General features: G+C 41.3%; 1 protein-coding gene across 5 annotated transcripts in view; it reads right to left on the bottom strand.

Annotated features, from left to right (window-relative positions):
• SLC6A6 (solute carrier family 6 member 6) overlaps window positions 1–21,299 on the bottom strand; it is a 58,897-nt gene that overhangs the window by 7,714 nt on the left and 29,884 nt on the right. For all 5 annotated transcript variants that reach the window (XM_042799531.1, XM_042799533.1, XM_042799530.1 and 2 more), the window contains 9 exons: window positions 17,457–17,589; window positions 13,932–14,066; window positions 11,912–12,015; window positions 11,674–11,798; window positions 6,802–6,914; window positions 4,003–4,140; window positions 2,880–2,982; window positions 1,830–1,930; window positions 1,023–1,193 (listed from right to left, as the gene is read on the bottom strand). In XM_042799531.1, the coding sequence (XP_042655465.1) occupies window positions 1,023–1,193; window positions 1,830–1,930; window positions 2,880–2,982; window positions 4,003–4,140; window positions 6,802–6,914; window positions 11,674–11,798; window positions 11,912–12,015; window positions 13,932–14,066; window positions 17,457–17,589 (1,123 nt within the window). The remainder of the gene's footprint in view (window positions 1–1,022; window positions 1,194–1,829; window positions 1,931–2,879; window positions 2,983–4,002; window positions 4,141–6,801; window positions 6,915–11,673; window positions 11,799–11,911; window positions 12,016–13,931; window positions 14,067–17,456; window positions 17,590–21,299) is intronic.

Below are 21,299 nucleotides of genomic sequence, written 5' to 3'. Positions count from 1 at the left end.
CAATGTAGGCAGGAAAATAAACACTCATGAAAATGCTCTGGCCACAGCTGAAAAAGACCATTAACACTTGGATGAAAACAAATGCAAGCATTTATTCACTGGGAAATGTTCTTTTTTTATTCAATTTTCTCTTATTTCCTAACCTGAAGTGTCCCACTTCCTCCTCCAAGAATACCCTAGGCTGCATTTAAGACTGTCTCATTAGGCAAAAACAAAACTAATCTGAAACCTTAGAAGAGAATTGCTAATTTTCATGCTTGCACAGTCTCTAAAAACTTTGCTCTGGAAGAAAAACAGATCAGGGGAGCCTGTGCTGAACTGCAAAGGGCAAGAGATTATCTGCAAATCCAAACTCAAAAGAATCTGCACTATCAAGTCTGAATCCGACCCAGAGTTTTCCAAAGCTCAGGGCAATCTGGATCCAGTGTTTCAATTTGACTCATTAGGAATAAAAAAAAAAAAAAGCTAAAAAGTGAAGTCCACTGGCAGGAGAGGTTGACTTTTATTCAGTACCCCAGAGCAAAGGCCATGTGTGAGAGCCACATAATCCACAAGTGGATCTGAATTCCCCTGAAATTCAATGAGGTCTTACACAGCCAGGTTTGACCCAGGTCTGTCTCTCTCTCTTTCCTCACTTTAGTTTTCTCAGTGTTTTGTGGCAAGGTGCTTCCTTGTCCCCATGGGTTGGAAAAGAGAAATCTGGCACTCAGAAGCACTCCAGTCCTTGAGCGCTTGTCTGCACGCGGAGGCAATGATTTGCCAAGCTGGAAACTGCCGAAATGGGATGCAAGTAAAATCACCTGGTGTTTGTCTGAGGACAGAAGGCTTTGTGTTTGTTCTGTTTCTACTGTTTGCCCAAAGCACAGGTGATCTTTAACAGTCTTATTTGCATTCACTGCAGGAGAGGCACCCAACTTTGCCCTACCTGGACACGGTGGCAGTTTTCCAAGCATTGTGCTTATTTTGTATAAAACACAGCAAGTCAAAACTCCCTTTCTCCTCTAGACAACCGTTGCTCTTACCTCAATAAGCGACCCATCTGACTGTATGATGCGGATGACCATCACCATAGGGATGCAGATCATGGAGGAAAGGGCAAGAACCCAGCCCAGGCCAATTGCCCAGTCTGGGTATGTGTAGACCTTGTTGTAGGTCAGTGGTTTGTATTTGGCCAAAGAAAAGATAAAGCACCCCTGTGGATGAGAAAGGAAAACAGGCAGTGAAAGGCAGAGCTGATGGATACCATATGTATTTTAAAACAATAGGGGAATTATTCTTCCATTTAAACCATTGGAAGAGCATCTGCATTTGCTTATAGGTAAACTGCTGCTTGACAATAGGGCGTTAAGCAATGGTGCTGAGCAGCTGCAGTACGCAGCCTGATCTTTTTCAGGGCTCAGATATTTGCTGCACATTGGAAGGAGGTTACTGGGATGTTCTTCGCAGCAAATGAAATACTTCAAGCTGAGCGCCTGCCTCAGACTGCTCACATCTTTTTGTTAAAATGGCCTAGTAGTCCTATCACTTTAAGCTGGGACTGCTCTTTGGAGAGTGAGTTTTCTGTGTCACGAATGTAGTATTTTGTCAATCCTAAGAAAAATCAACTCAAAGGTAGCCAACTGCAATTTGCACAGGTACAGTAGAGAACTGTCACATTAACAACTAACATCTAAGAATATGATGCCATTGAGGGGTGTGTTCAAGCCTCCAGCATCTCTCTGCCAATTGGTGTATCTCTGAATGCAGTGGCCTTCACTCGAAGAGAAGCAGCGAGAGGTGGCTCTGAGCTGCCACGTGGAAGACTTGAAAGAGCACTGGTCAGTACTCACCACACAAAGAACTGGTGTGATCACAATCCAGCTCCATTTCATCCAGGGACCAGGTCTGTATCCAATCATATCCTCAATGGCATCATAAATATTATCAGCGCCTGTAAAGGACAGCGAGTGCATTTATCAGAATCGAGCATATAAAAGCCGTGTAAGGACTGTAGGATTACAGCTGCTTTCCTAGCCCTCCCAAGGGGTATTTAAAGGGAAGATCAGGGTGTCAGATGTATTGTTCAAATGCTTCCCCTGGCTGTGAAGTTCATGATTTTCTCCTTGAGAAACTCATGGGTTGGGGGACGCTCTCATCCTACACACCCCTCGTTATTTGGAGGCAGGAGTGCAATGCTAATCCCTCCTGCCCCTGTCACGCACCCACTCCTCTCCCCAGACTCTCTCTGAACTTGCCAGAGGGATCACCATGGGAAGGACATGGCAGCAAATGGTACGCCCCGTTTCTACAGAAATTTGACTGATGCAGGATGAAGGCTTTGTTTGTTTTGCTTTTCTAAGGAGTTGGAGTACATAAAGAATCAGGGAAATGACCAGTCCTTAGCAGCAAACATCTGATCATTCCTCAGCTACAATCTCAGGCAGCTACAGAGGCTACTATCAGACCTTAGTACTCAGCATCACCTAAAAGTAATGGGACAGAATACACTTTTCTGTCAGCTTGCTTTTTGTATTTTCTATTTGGTTGGCTTGTCGCCTGTGGACATTGCTGCTCTGAAAGGAAATTCTCTGAGAGACAAACAGAAATTTTCATGGCTGGCCAAACTTTCAACTCTCATCTCTAAACTTAACACATGTAAAAGCTTAATTATGCCTTTATTAATTAGCAATGGAAAAATAGTCATTTTTGTATGGAAAAACACTGGAGGCTGGCTTCATCCCAATTGCAAATTTGTCTCCAAGAGTTCAGTGCAAAGTTAGATTAATGGCATATGTCTATTGCTGGGAAGAAGATTCTGGGGTGGCTGATGATTAAATGTTTGGCTAGCAGAATTGTCACTGACTCATCAAAAGTTATCAGATGAAAGGATTCTCACTTACCATAAACCCAGGCTACAGCAATACATTCAAAGAATGCAACCCACAAAAGGCATACACCACTAGCTGCATAGTAGTCAAAGAGTTGAAAAACATACATGCCACCCTGTAAAACAGAGACACGGTGGATTAGGACAGGAAAAAACCTGAATACTTCAGGGCCAGCTCCCAGTAGCATCTACCAACATATCTTAATGATTGCTGTCTAACAAGAAGTATCAAGCAAGTAGGTAAGGTAAATATTTGGCATCACCTTCTCCAGAGAATATGCATGTTTACTACAGCAAGCATTCCAAACAAGACAACGATTAAACAAAATTAAGCTGCTTTGGATAATCTACTGAGACACTTAAATCTTTCCTTCTTAAAAGTATTTTAGGATGGGCATTTATAGAAATAAATGATGTAAAGAAATAATAGGTCACCTCCTAACATTAACGCCTCCAAAATACTAAAAATGGAAATCAGTTCATCAGAATGATCTTCATTTATTAATTGAGCAGAAGGAAGGACTTTTTTCATGAGAATAGTTAATTTTTTCTAACTCTCTTTCTTTATACTATGCTGTTGGGACTCTTTGCTCTCACTATACTGAACTGTATATACCTGCACTTTTACTTGAAAAAATGTGTTTGTTAGGCACCTCTATTACAGGTGCTATTTTAACTCCCGCAATTGTGCTCTTTCAGCTGTTTTCAAAATCTGGTTTGGATTTTATTTTAGAGATAAATATCACAATAGTGCAGCCACTGGAACATTGATTCAAATCTATGTAAGATAAAATCTTTCCCTGCATGCACTGCATGGATTTTTAATCTGCTCTGATGAAGGTTCCCAATGTGTTTCATCATTTAGAGCCAGATGTTAATGTTCATACTCATGTTAATTAATACCTGAGATCAAATTGAATTTAATGAGATTTCATGTCTCTCTTCCTCTGGCTGAAAACAGGGGAATACATAGCTCCCTTTCAAAATGCTTTCAGATCTAGGGGTGAAACACGCTCTGTCGATCTAAAGAGGAGCGCTCCTCTGCATGGCTAATTCCATGCAGTCTCATTCATAGCCAAAATTGGTCTGGAAACTGGATAATAAAGAAGGCAATTTCTAGCACTGGTGCTACTCACCTCAGTCACCATAGTTAGTCCCAGAAGATAGCTAAGGAAACATACTATAGCGATGAAGATTTCCCGTCGGTAACCCTTCCTTAGGAAGGATGGGTGCAGATCAACTAATGACGTGATCTGTCCTTCAACTTCAACAAACTAAAAGGGAAAAACAACAACAAAAAAATGTGACTTGAATATTACCCGGCATGCATTTTATCTGGGCTCATACTTGAACAAATGTTCCACAGCAATACCCTAAATGTGGCAAAATGCTGCTCTGAATAAATAAATCAGAAGCCATTCCTTTGTAACTCAGAGGTTGAAGCGTGGGGGTAGCAGTCACGTTGGAACAAGATTTCAGAATTGCCATTTGTTCCCTAGCAGCTTTATGAACTACCAAAGGGGCTCTGTAAATGCAAGCCTCAAGGATAAAGGAAGTTAATTTGATGACAGGAAGACACTTATGTGGCTTTATGTTGTAGCTGTTCCAGATGAATACAAGATGTGTGCTATGAACGAGGAAGAGAGAAAACACACAAAAAAGACTAAGCTAGGAAAGCACCTCCCAGCCTTTTTTTGATGTGCCAGAAAACCTCACAGGTATTAGGTAGGTTAATTCTACAACTGGCTATAATTCTACTCGTGGATTTGCTAGTGAAAATTCAGCAAAGGGAAGGCAGACTTTGATGTGAAAGAGCAGCTCTTCTTGACTGAACTTGTCTTTTCTGAACTTGTGAGCAAAGTACCTACGACTGAGGCTCTGGGGTACTTCTGCAGCAATAATGGAGCTGCTCGTACAGTCCCCATACAAAGATTTAGTAAACTATTTGTATGTGTAAAACAAAAATGAAGTTCTGAATAGATGAGCTAAAAATCTCACTTCATCTAGCTTCATAATAAACTATATCTGTACTTACTTGCCACTGGAAAATTACATGTAAGATGTGTAACTTCAATAATAACCCAAATAACCCTAACTGGGTTTGAATAGAAGTTTAAGCAAAAACCTAATGCATTTCACCCATGGAGAAAATGACTACTGAACTCCCCCCAAACAAATCCAAAGAAGGAATCATTTAGCTGACCTATACTTTCAGCCTGGCAAGGTACAAAAACACCAAGTTCACTGAAGGCATGAGGATACCATGGACAATCAAGGTTGCCGCTGTAGAAATGACCTTCACTTTAATTGGACAGATCATCTTATAACTAATGAGTTATCATGGGGAGTCTATGAAATAGCACTATTTCAAAAAAGCTACCTTTTCCCACCCAGTGTCTATATTGCTCTAAAAGTGCCCAGTAACAACTCTACCCTCTTTGACCATGAGCTGAAGCTCTATTTTGGAAATACAGACCGTCCTGCAAACATTCCACCAGATTTTGTTGCCTCCTGTCTTGTTATTTTGACTTCTGCAAAACTGGTTTTCTTTTTAAATGCAACCCTTTCCTTTGGGCTGATTTGATCTTAAACTGTTCCAGCATTCCAGAAACTTGCTTGACTGCACTCCAAAAAACCAGAGGGGTGGAGGAGAGAAATTAAGCGCTCCAATTAGTTTTAATCATTCTATGCAGTGAAGAGCTTTTTAAAATTACTAGACAGCTTCCAATTTGCATAAGCACAGGGTTGCTGAACCACAGCATTGGGCACTTCTACGTTTACTTTGGAATGATTGAAAGTTGCTTACTAGAGTTCAAAGATTAATCCATAAAGAGCAATTTAGGGCACATAGAATATAAAAAATGTAAGAGATTAAGTACACAACAACTGGGTAAAAATCCATTTACGGATCTCTCCTCATGAGAGAACATTAAGCCTAAATGAACATTTCATCCTTACCAATTGGGTTTTTATAATCTGACTTTCCATTTGAGTGCAGAAAGCTGCCTGTTGCCCTGAAAACTTCAGAAATTTTGAATGTGTAGTTACTGCATAATCCCCGGTCACCCATGTTTCCTTGTAAGTGGACTATCTAGAAATGATTTACAGGTTCTTTTGAGGTATTTAGTCCAACATTCATTCCTATAAGCAACCACCGGGAAAAACAACCTAACTTCTTGGACTGAACTTTTTTCATTTTTATGCTCACTAATTAATAGCAGCATGTCCTATTTAATTAGTACAGCTGGAACACGAGATGCTTTCTGGTCTGTTTGGAGGTACTGAATATGTGCTGGTGACGTGAAAGTCAGCAGGATCCCACATTGCTCAGCAGCTCTGAGCCTAAGGCCACCGAAAAAGGCTGCATTTTTGTCCTCTGTTCATGAAACCACCCTGGCTATGCTGCACAAAACATTTTGTGCTTTTTGTGCCTCACGATAGCTTTGCTTTTATTTTTTGGCACTTGGCAACTATCAAAGCCTGTATTTCTAGTATTTATTAATCCTCATAAAGTGTTTTAATGTGTATCCACAGGTGATCGCAATGGTACAAAGTACTCTGTGGAACAGACTGCTGTAGTCTTTTATGTTTTAAAATGATTAAGCTCTTTTCCAAAGTAGGAAAATACTATACTGTGACCTAAATGGTGGTATGTTGTGGCCAGACCAGGACTGCTATTTAGGTTAGGGAGTACTGTCCTAGTCTTGTGCACTCCTTTAACCCCTGATGACAAAGACTTATATTAAGCAACTTCATACCATGAATCAACAGTCACAGATTCATCAGATGAAGCCCCTGCATTAAAAAGCAACCCACATGAATTCCTCTTAAGGAGCATTAGAGGTATTCTCTTCTTAACTCAGGTCTGTAGAACCAGCTTTTCTGTCAGCAGCACCAAGACAATAAGCCACACATCGCTTACCCACCATACTAACCTGGCTATCCAGTCCAAGCAACAGAAGCATAATAAAAAAAAGGATTGCCCAAAAGGTGGGCAGTGGCATCATGGACACAGCTTTTGGGTAGGCAATGAAGGCCAGGCCTGGACCTAGAGAAAGAGAAAATAGGAAAGGGGGGAAGGGAAGGGAAGAGAAATAGTAAGTACCAGCTCTTTTGTAAAGGTAGCCACACTCAAATGCAGGAATGCCTGATTCCGTTCAGATAAATCCAAACGCGGCTGGAAATACCAGAAGTGAAATAGTTTGGCTCTTTTATCTGAAATCGAAGCACGCATGACTACAGCAGAAACCACAGGCAAACCCCCGAGGACATTGCTAACAGATCACCAGTTTTAACATCTGTCTCAAACATGCCAATAATGGAGGTGGTCCTACACCTGCCCACTTGGACACAGGGCAGTACTGGGGGCAGGGGGAATAGGGGTGACCCAGGGGAATGCAGAATCCCACTGCTAGCCCACATGGTCACGATGAAGATGATGATGATGAAACTTTTGCATGCAGGGAAAGGGACTCTGCTCCAAACATTCCCTGGGATCTTTGCTAATGCAACCACCGCCTCCCTCTGTATGCAACCTCCAAACCCAGCACGGCTTTTCTAGAGGAGGGTTTGCACTCCAGGAGTCTGCTCCTTTGCTTCTCCAAACCCTCACCGCTGTACTGAAGTGATCAGGCTACTCCTAGTTATATCAGCTGTGGTCCCTGAAAAAAATGCCTCCTGCTGTTAGGGATTGCTGGTGTGTAAAATCACTTCCCCGTGCTGTCACATCATCTGCCCCTATCCAGCCAGCCTATGCAGACCTGCCATGGTGACGCTGAATATGATCATCAGCCCCAACTGCAGAAAGGATTGCAACAGTCTGGGAGCACCAGCAGGGCTGGGGCTAAGTGCCTGGCTTCCCTGTTCTGGAAACCAAAGCCTTGTGTGCGAGTGCTCATCACTGGACTGGGTCTCATCTGCACCGTGGACCAGCCGGCAGCTCACTCACACCCACAACCCGAGCACACGTGCAGTGCTCTCGCTTGCTGATCTGCAAAGGCGCTCTCACCTGGAGCCAGGTGCTACCAGCTATCACTTACGAGAGCTTTTGTTGAGAGAAAGAGCCCTCTCCAAGTGGGAGACAGGAACACTGGGAAGCCAGCATTTACAGCAGGCTCTCAAAGTGGCCATAGAAATTTGGTGAAGCCAACACAAAATTCTGAGGGCAGATTTAAATTCAGATTAAACCCAGGAATGCCTGGCTCGTCTGCTTGTTTGCTTTAAGGAGCCCTGAAAATTGGCATTTTCCAGGATTTTGATGTGAGTTCAAGTAATTTTCAATGGGAAAAGGAATTTTTTTAAACTGCTGCAGTGCGGGGACAGAAATCCTATCTCTGATCTGTACATAAAAAATCTCTAACGCTGCTCTTCCTACCTCCCACTTTTCCTTTCCAGAAAGAAAGATGGAAAAAGAAGCTAGAGAAAGAGGTAAAAAAAAGATGACTTTTTTTTCGAACTAAAGAAACTTCAAGTCACTGAAAATATTTGAACAGAAATAAATACAAATTAGCCAACAATCGAGCAACTAATTTTATTTAAAATGAAACACAACTAAGATTTTATACGACAGAAGATATCAAAAAATTAGTGAATGTCTCAAATTTTGTGGGGCTTTGGTTTTTTTCCCCCCTAATTCAGTGAATACAGTAGATCCTCCCTGAGGGAGAACTGCTATCAGAGGGCATTTGCAGCTGATCTGTGCAATTGATGAGACAGATGTAAAACTGCTCTCCTCAAAACTTGCTGCAATTCTGTATGCTTTGGCCAGTGAAACTGTGCTTGCACTGTGATACGGTCTAATACCAAGTGCCCTAAGCCCTGTGCTAGCTTTGATTTTCCTTTGAAACTAAGTGTTGAAATATAAAGAGAAAAGTCTATGTGAAAGAAAATGTTCCTGGCATCCCCTCAACTGAAGATAAATAATCTAAAATCATATTTAATTTGAAACTCTGTTGCTCTGAAGGGTGTTTTGCAAAAGTGAGGCACTTGTGGCTGCTATTAAGAGCCACTTAGGACTGCCACCATCCCAGCCCACTCGCTGGCTGTTTGCCGGCAAAATGCCGCAGCATGGCTGGAGATGCGCCCTGGGAGCAGAGCACTGCGGGGCCAGAGACCGGGCAGGCATGAGGGAGACCAAGGCACTATAGTCAGGCCTGCTTAATCTGAATTTGTTTGCAATTGGATTTTAAAAAAAGGCAGATCTGCTACAAATTGCGCAGGCAGTAATGTATTTCTTCCAGCCAGAGACGCAGCACAGATTAGACAGGACTTACTATGGCTTTGTTGAGCCTCCACTGTTTTCCTCTCTCCCTTTAAAACTATTTCTGAAAAGAAATCAAGTGCTATTTATTAAAAGTCTCCTTTCACTGGGAAGTCAAAGGGGTCTAACGTAACTGTGGTGTAAGTCTAAGCCAGTGAAGGCTGGCAGCAGCAAACAGTGCTTTAAGCAGGAGCCACCCCTCACTGACAAGGGTGTTCCAGGAACGCTGCACCAAGGCTGAATTTGGCAGGGGTAAAAAATGTGGCCATGAGATTCTGCTGTCAGCAAATTTGCTGATGCTTCCCTGGCTTGTGGGAGGGCAAACAAGACAACAAATGGTGTCACACATAGGGCAGGAGGGATTTAACTCGCTGCACAGAGATGGGGGGGAGCAGGAGGTCTTGGCCCTGTAGACAATGTCCTCTCCCTGGTGCTACAGCCAAGCAGCAGTGTCTCTGCTCACCTTTTTCCTGACCCTGGGAAGCAGTTCTCACCTTGCGTCATAAGAAATCAAAAAAGGTAAGGCTGAAAAAAGAGGCTCAAGTGCCTGCTGAATGTCTCTGTGCCGAGAAGTCAGCAGCAGCAAGAGCCTCCCCCATGGCCCCACGCAGGTCCTGGGATCCTCATCCCAGGGGGACCAAGAGGTCTCCAATGGCTCTGCACTTGACCTCTGCTGAGGAAGGCACTGAGGATAATTTTTTTTTTTTTTTTTTTTTTTTTTTTGGCTGAGAAAGGCAGTTTGGATCATTTTGGTTCATTTTGGTGATGTTTATTGTCATGTAAAAATGTCCATTAGGATTTAGCTGAAGACCAGCCAGTGATGATGGGCAACCCACTGAACAGTGAGACGGTTGCAGTCTCTGGTCATTTGTTATTAGGGCTGAATTTAAATAAAGTAGAAAACCTGAAGGAATAGACAACAAAACATGCAAGAAATCAAAAGCCAAGTATGGAAGCTAATCAGTGCTCTTGTTGTCCCTATAATAAGATACAAAATCTCTCCTTTTAAAAAAGTGATTTTTGAGCTGTTGAAAAAATGCTATGTAAGCACTAAGTCTGTTAGTTAATTTGTATTAAAACATTATTTAACGATCCAGTGTTACTATAGAATTGTTTAATTCTAAAAATGTTGAGCAATGGGAATACAGCTGCTTGTTTATCAGAGACTTAATAATAAAAATTAGAATAAATATTGACCAGATAAAAACCTAATGTGGAAATAATTAACAATGCTACTCTTGGAATTGATCCACCTACATATAAAAAAAAACAAATGGGGCTATTTATGATTCATTCAATAGGATTATTCCCTTGCTTTTTGTTTTCAAACAAAGCAATCAACCTCCAATCAAAATAAGCATTATGGCCAAGACCATTAACTAATTGCACTTGCAAGAGGTATGCCAATTGTAGCCACCTAATAATCCAGCAGTGCCACCAATGTTATTAGTTTCTCTTTAGCCCTTTTGAATTGAGATACTTTTCTTAAAGACTTAACTCCCAGAGCCATGTGATTAGAAGATACATTGACTTTTTCTTTTTAATAGCATGTTTGAAGAGGAAAGCTTTCAAATACTATGCAGGTGAAATAAAATTGCTCAAAAAAATCAGAAAGAAATTCCATAAGTGCACTCGGATGACACTGTTATTACTTGAATCTAATTAGCTTTAAGCCTCATGGCTGTCGAGGCCTGACACATTATTTTTGAATGGTAATTCCCATCTAATCTGTTCTATGCGAAAGCACATGGTTACACCTGCCCTCATGGACAAGACATGCAGAGAGAAAAAAATGTCATCTGTTTTGTCTGAGATATATTCACATGCTATGAGGATTTAGCCTTCTTCAGCTGCATGTGTGTAGCTGAATGTTAATGGCCAGAACACTTCTGAAATAAGGGAGGAAACCTAAATGTACATCCAGTTTCAAACTGGACTTCTTACAGTTCTGTCAGCCTCACTCTGAAGCTACAAAGGACAAATGCAGGACTGCAACAACTAGAGTTCCTGTGGATGAAATGGTGCACAGAACACAGGAGATGGAGTTCTCCAACTACTCTTGCCTTTCAGTGAGACTTGGGAATATATGTGTGTATGTCCCTTCCAAAGGCCAAGGTAATATTCCCACTGCAGCGCTGTGCTGTGAGCAAGCAAAACTAAGCTATTAAAAATACATAAATACTGGCTATTTGCATTCGGATGAAAATAAAGGTAGTCTGAAAAGAAGGATGGAATAAATTCTTGAAACAATAACATTCTGGACCCTGGATAATGGTGTGGTTATCTTTACTCTCAACTCAAATGGATTAGCACACTCTAGGAAATGTGGTCACTGCTCTGTTAATCAAGACAGAGTAAACAATACAACCCCAGCTAACCCTCACTGCTCTAGATGAAAGCCCAAATCAACAATGCGCTTATTTTTTCTGGAGATTATGGGAAATCTTGTTCTGTTTTATTGCTTAGATGTTAGCTGATTGCGTCTGCAGAACTTTGCTCACACGCTAGGCGGCAGTGCCCACCACCACTGCCACCAATACCATCGTACCTGACTCTGCCACATCAGCAATGTTCACCCCTTGCTCTTGTGCCATGAAGCCCAGGACGGAAAAAATTGCGAAGCCAGACACAAAACTGGTACCACTGTTCAGGCATCCCAGCAGCAAACAGTCCCTAAGTCACACATATGTCATGGAGCAAGTTAATTAAAAAAAAATTAACCCATTGTCCCTACTTTATTTACATCATTTAGCTAAAACACTAAACCCCCTTGGATGGAAACTTGCCTATAGCAGTTGTATTTGTACTTGTTGTAGCTCCCCAGGGAAGTCATTGCTCCTAAGCAGATTGCATATGAGAAGAAGATTTGTGTCCCTGCATCTATCCAGACCTAAAGGGAAAGATAGAAAGACTGTTATTACCGGCATTGTTGCATTGCACCATTTGACACAAACATACAGTTCAAACTAGGCAAAATCAACAAAATAATTGCTTCCATTGAGGGTGACAGCTAAAGGATCAGGGAGGGAGGGAAAGAGAACATCACATTTGCAAGTTTGGCTTTCACAGGGAAAAGAAAATTGTTAGTGTCAGAGCCTACAAGAACACCATCTCTTCAACAGTTCCTGTATCCCCTTCCCCAAAGATGCTCAGTATTTCTAGTTTCTTAGTCATTCAGCTGATCCTTCCTGTTGGTGCAATGATAAATGTGTTTCAGCGCAATAGGAAATGCAGAAGTATTTATAACATTGCTCATTTCTGCTGTAACTCATTTCAGTTGGAATCAGCTGACAGAGTCACTAAACTGAGGATGTGAAAAGCTTGAGAAACAGGTTTGTGTATTTGGTTTGTTTATTTTTCTAGCTTTCTAGTTGTTTTTGTATCTGTTTAAATGCAAGATAAAGAGCCATAGGGGTAGGGGGAAAACAAGCAAAATACAATGTATTTTATAAGATATGTATCTGATCTCAGTTGCATGATTCTTTCTCCTGATTACATAAAAAAACCCAAAACATATACAGAGTGAAATAACAGTAAACTATCAACTTCTCAGTTAGTAAATATGTAGCAAGCTATCAAAATGCGTCCACTAAATCCCATCTGTTTGCTTCTTTCTGCTAACACCAGTAGAAACCACCAAGGAGTCTGAGTAAGTGAGAATTAAGACTGTAGACCGTTACTTCCTCCCTCCCACCACTGCTTTCCAGCACCTTGCTGACTGGTATCTCCTTGGAGATGATGCTTTTGCTAGACCATGGGAGGGGGCCTGCCAGCTCGCATGAATCTCTTCTACATCATTGGCTGATGCTTTAGAGTTAGGGCTAATAGTAGATCATAAAAATGATAAAGTCCCATAAAAGAAGATTCATTCATAAAATATACTGTCTCCTGTGAAGAGGGTGTCTTGTATAAAGAGGGCAAGATCAGAGAATGAACCAAATTTCCACAATGTTTCTTTCAATTACACTTTTCCTACTTCAGATATTTAGCTATCATTGGATTTTTATTTTAACTGAATACTCATTAGGAAGAAATAGCAAAGACAGACATTAATCCCTCTCACTGTCGCCAACATTTTGTTATTTTCAAAGATCCCTTGTTTTTGGGGAGGGGGTACTGCATTTTTTTTCTATTTCTTACATGATCATTATTGGCTGAAAAGATGCTGGTCTGCTCAAGTGTCACATATTTGCTCTCTGTGAGCACAGAAAGAATCTTTATCTAATCACAGCCTATACAGAAAGAGTAAGTCTAGCTCCCCTAGCCACGGCTAAGTGAACAGTAGTTCCTGTGCCTCAAAAAGCATTTTTCTCCACTTTTGCATGGGTTTTCATTCTTCTATTATTTCATTTACTTATTTCCCAATGTCTTCCTATTGAGCAGTGGGAGCTTAGTGACACTGGTACTCACAGTTGCCGCTTGTTGTTCCATCTGTGAAGCTCACGTGTCTCTCCTTTGAAACTACAGACTATCCTCATTAAAAAAATGCATCTCCCTTACCTTCCCAACAAGAAAGCTGAGATTGTATAACGGGACAGAGTCTACAGCCTCAGAGTCCTTTGACACAAAAAAAATACACACGCATACACACACATACATACACATGGAAAGATGCATTAACACAGATAACAGTGACCTTCTCAAGCAGATCTCTGGAAAATATAATCCAGCATTAATGTTCATGCTATATTTGGACCTCTAAAGACCGTGGAAAAAAAAATCTATTGCCATTACATCACCACCATCACCCTCCACCATCCCCCTTTGCATAGGAAATCGTCCCACTCCCCACTCCTGGTTCTGTACCTGTGGGTCAGCTAACCGTGAGATATCAGGATAAAGATAAAACTTGATGCCTTCTGCAGCTCCAGGCAGAGTCACACCACGGATGAGTAGAACAAGGAGCATGATGAATGGGAACGTGGCAGTGATGTACACTACCTAGCAATGAAGGAAAAATAAAGCCAAAAAAAGATATATTTAGTCTGTGGCAGTCAACGCTACACCTTCAGAATCAAGAGATCTAACAATGGGAATTCAAAGCCCCTTCATACCTAACAAGGACTCCTCCCGAGTTTCTGTCTACTTTTAGTTTAATGGTCTTTTATCACCTTATTGCTTTAGGCCTGGAGGCAATGCAAGTTCATCAATCCCTCCAGAGCCCCCCAGACAGTGGCCATGTCACTCAGGCAGAGAACATGCAGGATTTTACACAACTCATGACTTCTGTTTGAAATCCTGCCTTTGTCCTGTTTGTCCTCCTCACATGACAAGTGCATCTCTACCAGGGAAGCTGAAGAGCTTTCCTCACTGGGGGTGCCTGAAGCATTACCTCTTTCTTTGAATTTAGAACGGCAAACTGTTTGGCAAGCTCTGCTGCTACCTCTGGCCTTGCTGTGCAGCCCCACTACTGATCCTACAGGCAATTTCACGAGGCACTTCTTTCAGAGATGAAGATAATTTGGTCCATGCTCCTGTGTCTCCCTTCCCATCACCTTGAATGCATGAAGCCCCTCAGGTTGGCATCAGCCTCAACAGCAGTAATTTCCAGTCCCATAACTTTATTCTTGCCCTCGCCGCCTATTCAACAACATCATTATTGGAAACTAAGGCTCTATTCATCTAGTTTGAGAATATGTCTTCATTATCTCTAACCTCTATTCCCTCTCCCTTTGAATAACAGCCTACTTCTCTTCTTGTTATCTTCTAATTCATTTGATGAAAGAGCCCTTTGCTTTAATCTCCAGCGCGAGGGTTAATTGAGCTTGCATTTGGACAGTTCTATCTTTAGACCTACACTTTTTGACCTCTAACATTTTGTTTTCTTTGCTCATCCGTGCTTTCTCTCATTTTTTATATAACCTCTGTTTTACAGTCAAGAATCACTACTGTCCAAGAAAGGGCATTTTTCATGGAGTCAGATGATTCCCCCAGGTAATTACAGTTTGCTGCCATGAGTTAAAATGTATTTTTGTTTTCCAGAATTTGTTTAACTACAGCAAGGCTCCCGGGATGCACCATTTTTCTTCTTAAGTGTGTCCTCTGAGAATAACGATGAAAACTCAAAGCCTGCATTGCCATAATAATTCACAGAGCTGGATTGATTTCTTAAAATGAAAGGCAATCTTTTCATATACATCCTTTTTAATTCTCTCCTTGAAATTTCTGTATATTTTCCACTGACAAATAATATATATTACACATGAGCCCAGTTTCACCAAAGCCAGAAGGATGAAAGGGGGATTTCTGTGCTTCCTATTTTTTTTTTTTGAATATAATCTGGGCCTATGAAAAATCAAAGTTTTCTTACAAAAAAATGTATGCCTTGATGTATTTGCAGGAACTGAGTATACGACACTCAGAAAGTGGCCTTTGTGCTGCAGATAAAGATTCTCTTGTATCGCTGGAAGAATTTTTAACATCAAGCACATTATCCAAAGCACAAGCACAACTATCATTTTTTACCATGATTTCATGTTTATTTGTTGAAAAGGCTACTACAAGATTTAAAAACTATGTCTTGGGGTTTTTTTTGGTTTTTTTTTTTTTTTTTCCCCCCCGCTTTCCAAAGAGCCATTAACATGCTGGAAAGCATGGAAGTGCTATAAACAACCATCCACTAAAGTAAACTAGACTTCTCAAATAATTCAAGTCCTCCATTAGAGTTTACAGTTTACTTTTGTTTGACCCCAAAGTTAATGGAGTCAACCAGAGACTTTCCAATGGTTTTGTTGGGATTTGGCTCCACATCTGCACGAGCTCAGATGCTGTGGACAAGAGGCAGCGAATTCCTACCAATTGCCTTGTCTTAGAAATTAGACCATTTTGCTGTTTTTCCAGAAAACACAGATTTTTAGATAACTGATTTTAACAGACCCGTTTTCAACCTTTTAGGGCTTAAAATAGTGTGCCATTGGGAGCTTGGAATAGTCTCTCTCAGCGCTGCCGTAACCTTTACTGAGCAGACACCAGGCTTGCCAGAGGTGCTGCAGGAATGTGTGCTTCCACTCAGCTACTGCGGGAGATTTATTGTGTTCACCTTTACTATAAAACTTACACAATCACCTCATCGGGTCACATCAATCAGAGGGAACTGAGAAGCAAACATTTTTGCCAATGTATGCTTTAGAGGTGTGGAAGCTGTTCTTCGGGGCAAAGCTGGCGGGAATCCAGGGTAGGGCACCAGCATGATTTTAATGAGGCTCCATGATAAAAATCACAGAAAGCAAGACAGAAACGACAGTAAAGCAAGCAGTTTAGTCAACAGTGGAACTAATGAGGTCTGGTTTCCTACAGAGTTTTGTCTCTTGGTTGATTTTTCAGTGTGTAACAAGGTAAAAATGCTAAATGATGCTGTTTCTGCAGTTGGGACATTTGCAATTGCTCACTCCTCCTGACATCTCTGGGGGCTGATAAAAGATGGGTTCATGCTGTGGCCTTTTTCTCATGTGGGACACTGACGGGATTCCTCCCTTCCACCTACCTGACAAGAAGCATGGAGGAGCTTAGTATCTTGAGACCTCTCTACCTCTATTAGACTTACGTTAAATGCTGCCTCAACCTCAGGTTTAAAGCTAAGAGCCACACATATGCAATGGCTTCAAATGCTTTCCTAATGAAAATAGGTTTAAAAACACTTCTGTATGCAAGGGGCAATAACATCATGCTTCATGTTCTTAAGTGATTGGCCAAGATTTGCTGTAATTTATTTCTTGCACTGGAGTAGGGTGAGGTTCAGGAATGATTTAACTGTTACCCTTTAGAGAAAAACATGATTCTGAAGAGCACACGATGAGACTAAAACCACAGTCTACCCAGGATCTCTGTTAAGGAGAGTGCTTCTAAACGAGTACCTAAGTTTAGTCTTCTGTGTCTACACAGAACTCTTCTGTAAGTGAACGGCATTTCAAAAATGCAATGCATCCACGAGTTCCCACTGACTTAAAACATCCCTACCACAGCTGTGTTAACATCCACCCTGCTGCACTGAGAATGAACTTGGCTGGTGTGAGAGCACAGACAGGTAGTGCAGAGCACCACACATCACAGGCCTAAGACCTTCCATGCTCATGACATATACCAGCAAGATGTTTGTCCTCAGAGAGGCAAAGTATCTGCATCTTGAGTCCAGTAATGGCTACTTGACTCACAGGCATTTTGGGCACTGGCAATGACTTTTGAAAATCAGTTGAATCTGAATCCCTCTTTTACTAAGTGCAAAAATACTTATTTTCTTCCAGGAAATGGTGAATATCTTTAGGAACAGCATTACTTAGTATTCCTAACATCTGTTAACTGCAATGATTATAAAAAGGGTAAAAGAGCACTTACTTTCCCAGTGGATTTGACTCCTTTCCAAATGCAGAAGAAACATATCACCCAGACGAGGAGAAGACACAGTGCTAGATCCCACTTGATAATACCAATATCTTCAATTCCTGAGGACAAGCTCAGCACATTGCGCCTGAATATTTGAAAAGAAACGAAACAAGAGAGAGATGCAGGAGCTCAGTTAATGCAGAATCCAGTTGCAACGGCTGAGATTATATGATGGGTGTGTAGGGCATGGGCAGATGAACACTGCTTGCTAAGCATGGCTTATGTGAGCAAAGCTGAGCTTTGCAGCCCTACATCTTCCCTAGGTCTGTGGTATTTTTTCATTCAATATACTGCACAGCATTTCATTTTAAGCTCTTTTTAGCAGCCCACGACCACCTCAATATGAGATAAGAAAGTATGCTCAAAGCACTGTGGCTTTCATGTTTGCTCCCTTGAAGAGGCAAGAGCAGCTCACCCTGTCACTGCCACAAGCCCCGGCTTTGACGCCACACGGCAGCACTGCACACGGTGTCTCCATCACGGACACTTGCAACTGGCCTGCATCCATGTGTTTCTCCGCCTTTTCAGTTCATTAGCAAGAATGTCACAAGGAGGAAAGGGAAAAAGCAGCGCTGGGAACCGTCACGCCGTGTGGCTTTGCAGGGCGAAGGCTGAAGCCATTCTCAGTTCTCCCCCACGGCCCCCCCGACACTGCCTGGGCACGCTGCTGTCCGTCCTCAGCACCGTGCCACCATGGTCTTGTTTAGCTAACTTGAGATAGTTGGTAAACTTATTCTGTCACTGAGGTTAAATGAAAAGAGATTCCTAAGCTGGGTCTTAAGGGAGCAACATTTGATCATCAAAATATGCAGTTACTGAGGGGGAAAATTCATTAAGGCTTCTCTCTTTTGGTAACTGCCATGGGCCATTGTTAAATACTGATTTAAAAGTTTTTTTTTTTTTACTTTTGTGCAACACACACTGTCCTCACACACTGGACAGACCTTGTCGTACCGAATACTTACTTCATTTGTCAAATATGTATGAAAGAACAAGCTGTTTCTTAATGTTCACTATGCTAAAACTCCTCTGCAAACAAACCTACTAAACTCTGAAGAGTTTCTGCAAGGTTTTTTTAAAGTCAAGGAGAAGCTTGACCTCAATTACAGCAGAAATGCCTTGCCCCAAGACTAGAGAAATAACCTTGCTACCTAACAAATTGTTAATTTAATTTTATTTTCAGACAGCTATAAAAATTAGCCACTTTCCTTCACCTAAGTCATGGAGAGCTGAGACCACAGCAGTCTGGGCTGCTGTACCAGGGTCAGGCCCACAAGTTTGTGTGGAATCCAGTACAAGACAAACCACCGTGGTTTCGTTTTCCCCTGTATTTTTTTTTTCCCACTATTACCATGGAAATAATAGCGAATGAAGTCACCAATGGAAAATTTGCAATTAGTTTTTGGGACAAAAAAAACCTGAATCAACCAGTTTAATAGAACTCAAACCCTCACCCATCTGTTTTTGCATTTCTGTTTGCCAAATTCACTTGTATTACCTGTGTGAATGTGTTCTCACATCAAATGCTTTATTCTCTCCGAACGTGTGTGTATTTTGTTATGGAAAAGGTCTAATGGCACCAGACAGGGAAAGTCTGCCCTAATCAGCACATCTATTCAACAGTTACAAGAAACCCCATAGTAATGAATATTTGGCATAAGTTGCAGTCCTGGTTCACCTGAGCCTAAAGAAACCAGGGAAAAACCTGCTGTGCGTATACAAAAGAAGAAAATAAATTTATAAAACGACAAAATTCAGCTGCAGCCTTCTGTGGCTTTTTAAAAATAAATGACAATTTTCCAATCTAATGAGCAGTTCATATTAAAAAGGCAACCTATAGAGCTAGCTCTCAGGAAACCATGAATAATGAACTGCAAATGCGCTTTGGAATAGGGACCTCTATTAATGCATTCAGCTAAGACTTCTTTCCTTTTTTTTAGGTAACTAAAAGCAAGCGGTCATCTCACCTATGGTTTGTCCCAGCAATCCTTTCAAGCTTTCTTGGAGGGCACTGAGAGCCAGATATGTTACCTTTTTATGGTGAGGCAGCATGTGCACTAAGCGATGTGCTGGCTTTCTCTGTCCTGAGTTATCTCATCTCATGAAAACCGACTACCTCAAGGAATCTGCCCAGAATTACCAGGGGAGCCTCAGCATTCAAATTGTTTCATGAAATCTAATCCAACACATTTTTGCAGCAGAAGCACTCAACACAGATTTGCGATACCCTGAAAATTCAAGTTCAGGAAGGAGCACAAGCTGAGCTATGCTGATAGCTCTTCAACTTTGTTACACAACCCAGTGTTGCTTAGATTCCATCAAGTCCACTCAACTAACTTCATGGCATTTATGCATGGAGTTGTTACTAATTCTAATTTATAGTCTTGATGCTGTCATTAACTGTCACTCATATATAATCAATGGGACAACAGGCTGGGGCTGAGTTTGTTGTAAACATGAGTTCTTGAACCTTGTTCATAGACTAATATGTTCTAGTGATGTGCAATATGGAAATGTAATAGGAGCTGTAACTGGCTCTAGAACATAAACAAAAATAAAATGAGGAGAGTTATGCAATCCTTGAAGGATATTCCAGCTCGTTAATCAAGTGAATGCAGACAGGACTTTTTGTACCAGGAGAGGCGAAGCACTCTTTCGTGTTGGATGAACAAGAATAAATAACACTGAAGCAGTTGTACCAGAAGACTACTAGAAGGAGAACATGCAACGGTTTTTAAAACTCTCAAGTTTGCCCCCAAAGGCAGAGACAGCTGCCCTAGACTTTGTTTAGATTTTGTGTTGCTCCCTTTGAGATTACATGCCATTAGCACGTGATGGTCTTTCTTGGGATTTGGATGAATAAAGTCTACTGATTACCAAATATTTATAAACACTTGGCCAGCACCAGACAATCAGAGGTTTTGTTTGACCGTAATTACCCCATAACACTTATCCCTTATGTATTAATACGTGTGTAAGCCTTTGAGGTTTTGGACTTCAAAATAAAATCTTCAAAAGTAAGACATGAAGCATGTGATACCAAGAGGTAAGTCTCCTGATACAAAGCCAGATTTGCTTAACCCTCTTTTATTGCTGCTCAAGCAAGCATGTGATTTGCACAGAACATTAATTCAAATGAACTGAAATGTCAGGCTGTACTATATGTTCAGCCAGGCTAAGGACACGTTATTCAACGTGAAGAGGTTAATGCATCAGTGTGGTCAATTATATCTGGGCAGTGCTAGTTTTACAAAGCAATACTGATGAGGACACTACATAAATGTCCCACAATAAAAATGGCATTGGGTTTCAGAAACCAAATACTCACAAACCCCTGAATTAAATTGGAATTAATTGTGCCACAAAGCAGATGGATATCTTCAGTTAAAGACTATTTATGGACCTGTCCTTTCAATGTGGGTAGTTGGCTGGCTGGCAGCTGGCATTGTCTATGATGGCAAAGTACCTTAAAGTTCTTAAAATTATTTTTAATTTCAGAACTATAAAGAATAGTAGCATGGCTGGGGAAAAACTAGGGATACCAAATGCTTGCACTGTGTAAAAGCTATGCTAACTTTAATTACAAGAATGCTGTGTGATCTCTGTCCGTACTTTAAGACACCAATAGTTGTTTATGCAGAGACAACAGCTATTTTTAATACTTCTGTAAGTGCCATGAGTCCAGAAGGCAGCTTGCTCTGTTAAGGGAAGTTTCACTCATGATGAAACAGTGAACTGTGGACAGTATGTGGGTATTAGCAGGATTATGGAGCCAAACTCCTCCCTAGCATGACT

This window comes from Tyto alba, unplaced genomic scaffold, assembly GCF_018691265.1.
Source record: "Tyto alba isolate M040663 unplaced genomic scaffold, T.alba_DEE_v4.0 Super-Scaffold_3, whole genome shotgun sequence".
NCBI lineage: Eukaryota > Metazoa > Chordata > Aves > Strigiformes > Tytonidae > Tyto > Tyto alba.
Note: the sequence above shows the minus strand (reverse complement) of the source record. Positions and strands in the feature narration are given on the sequence as shown.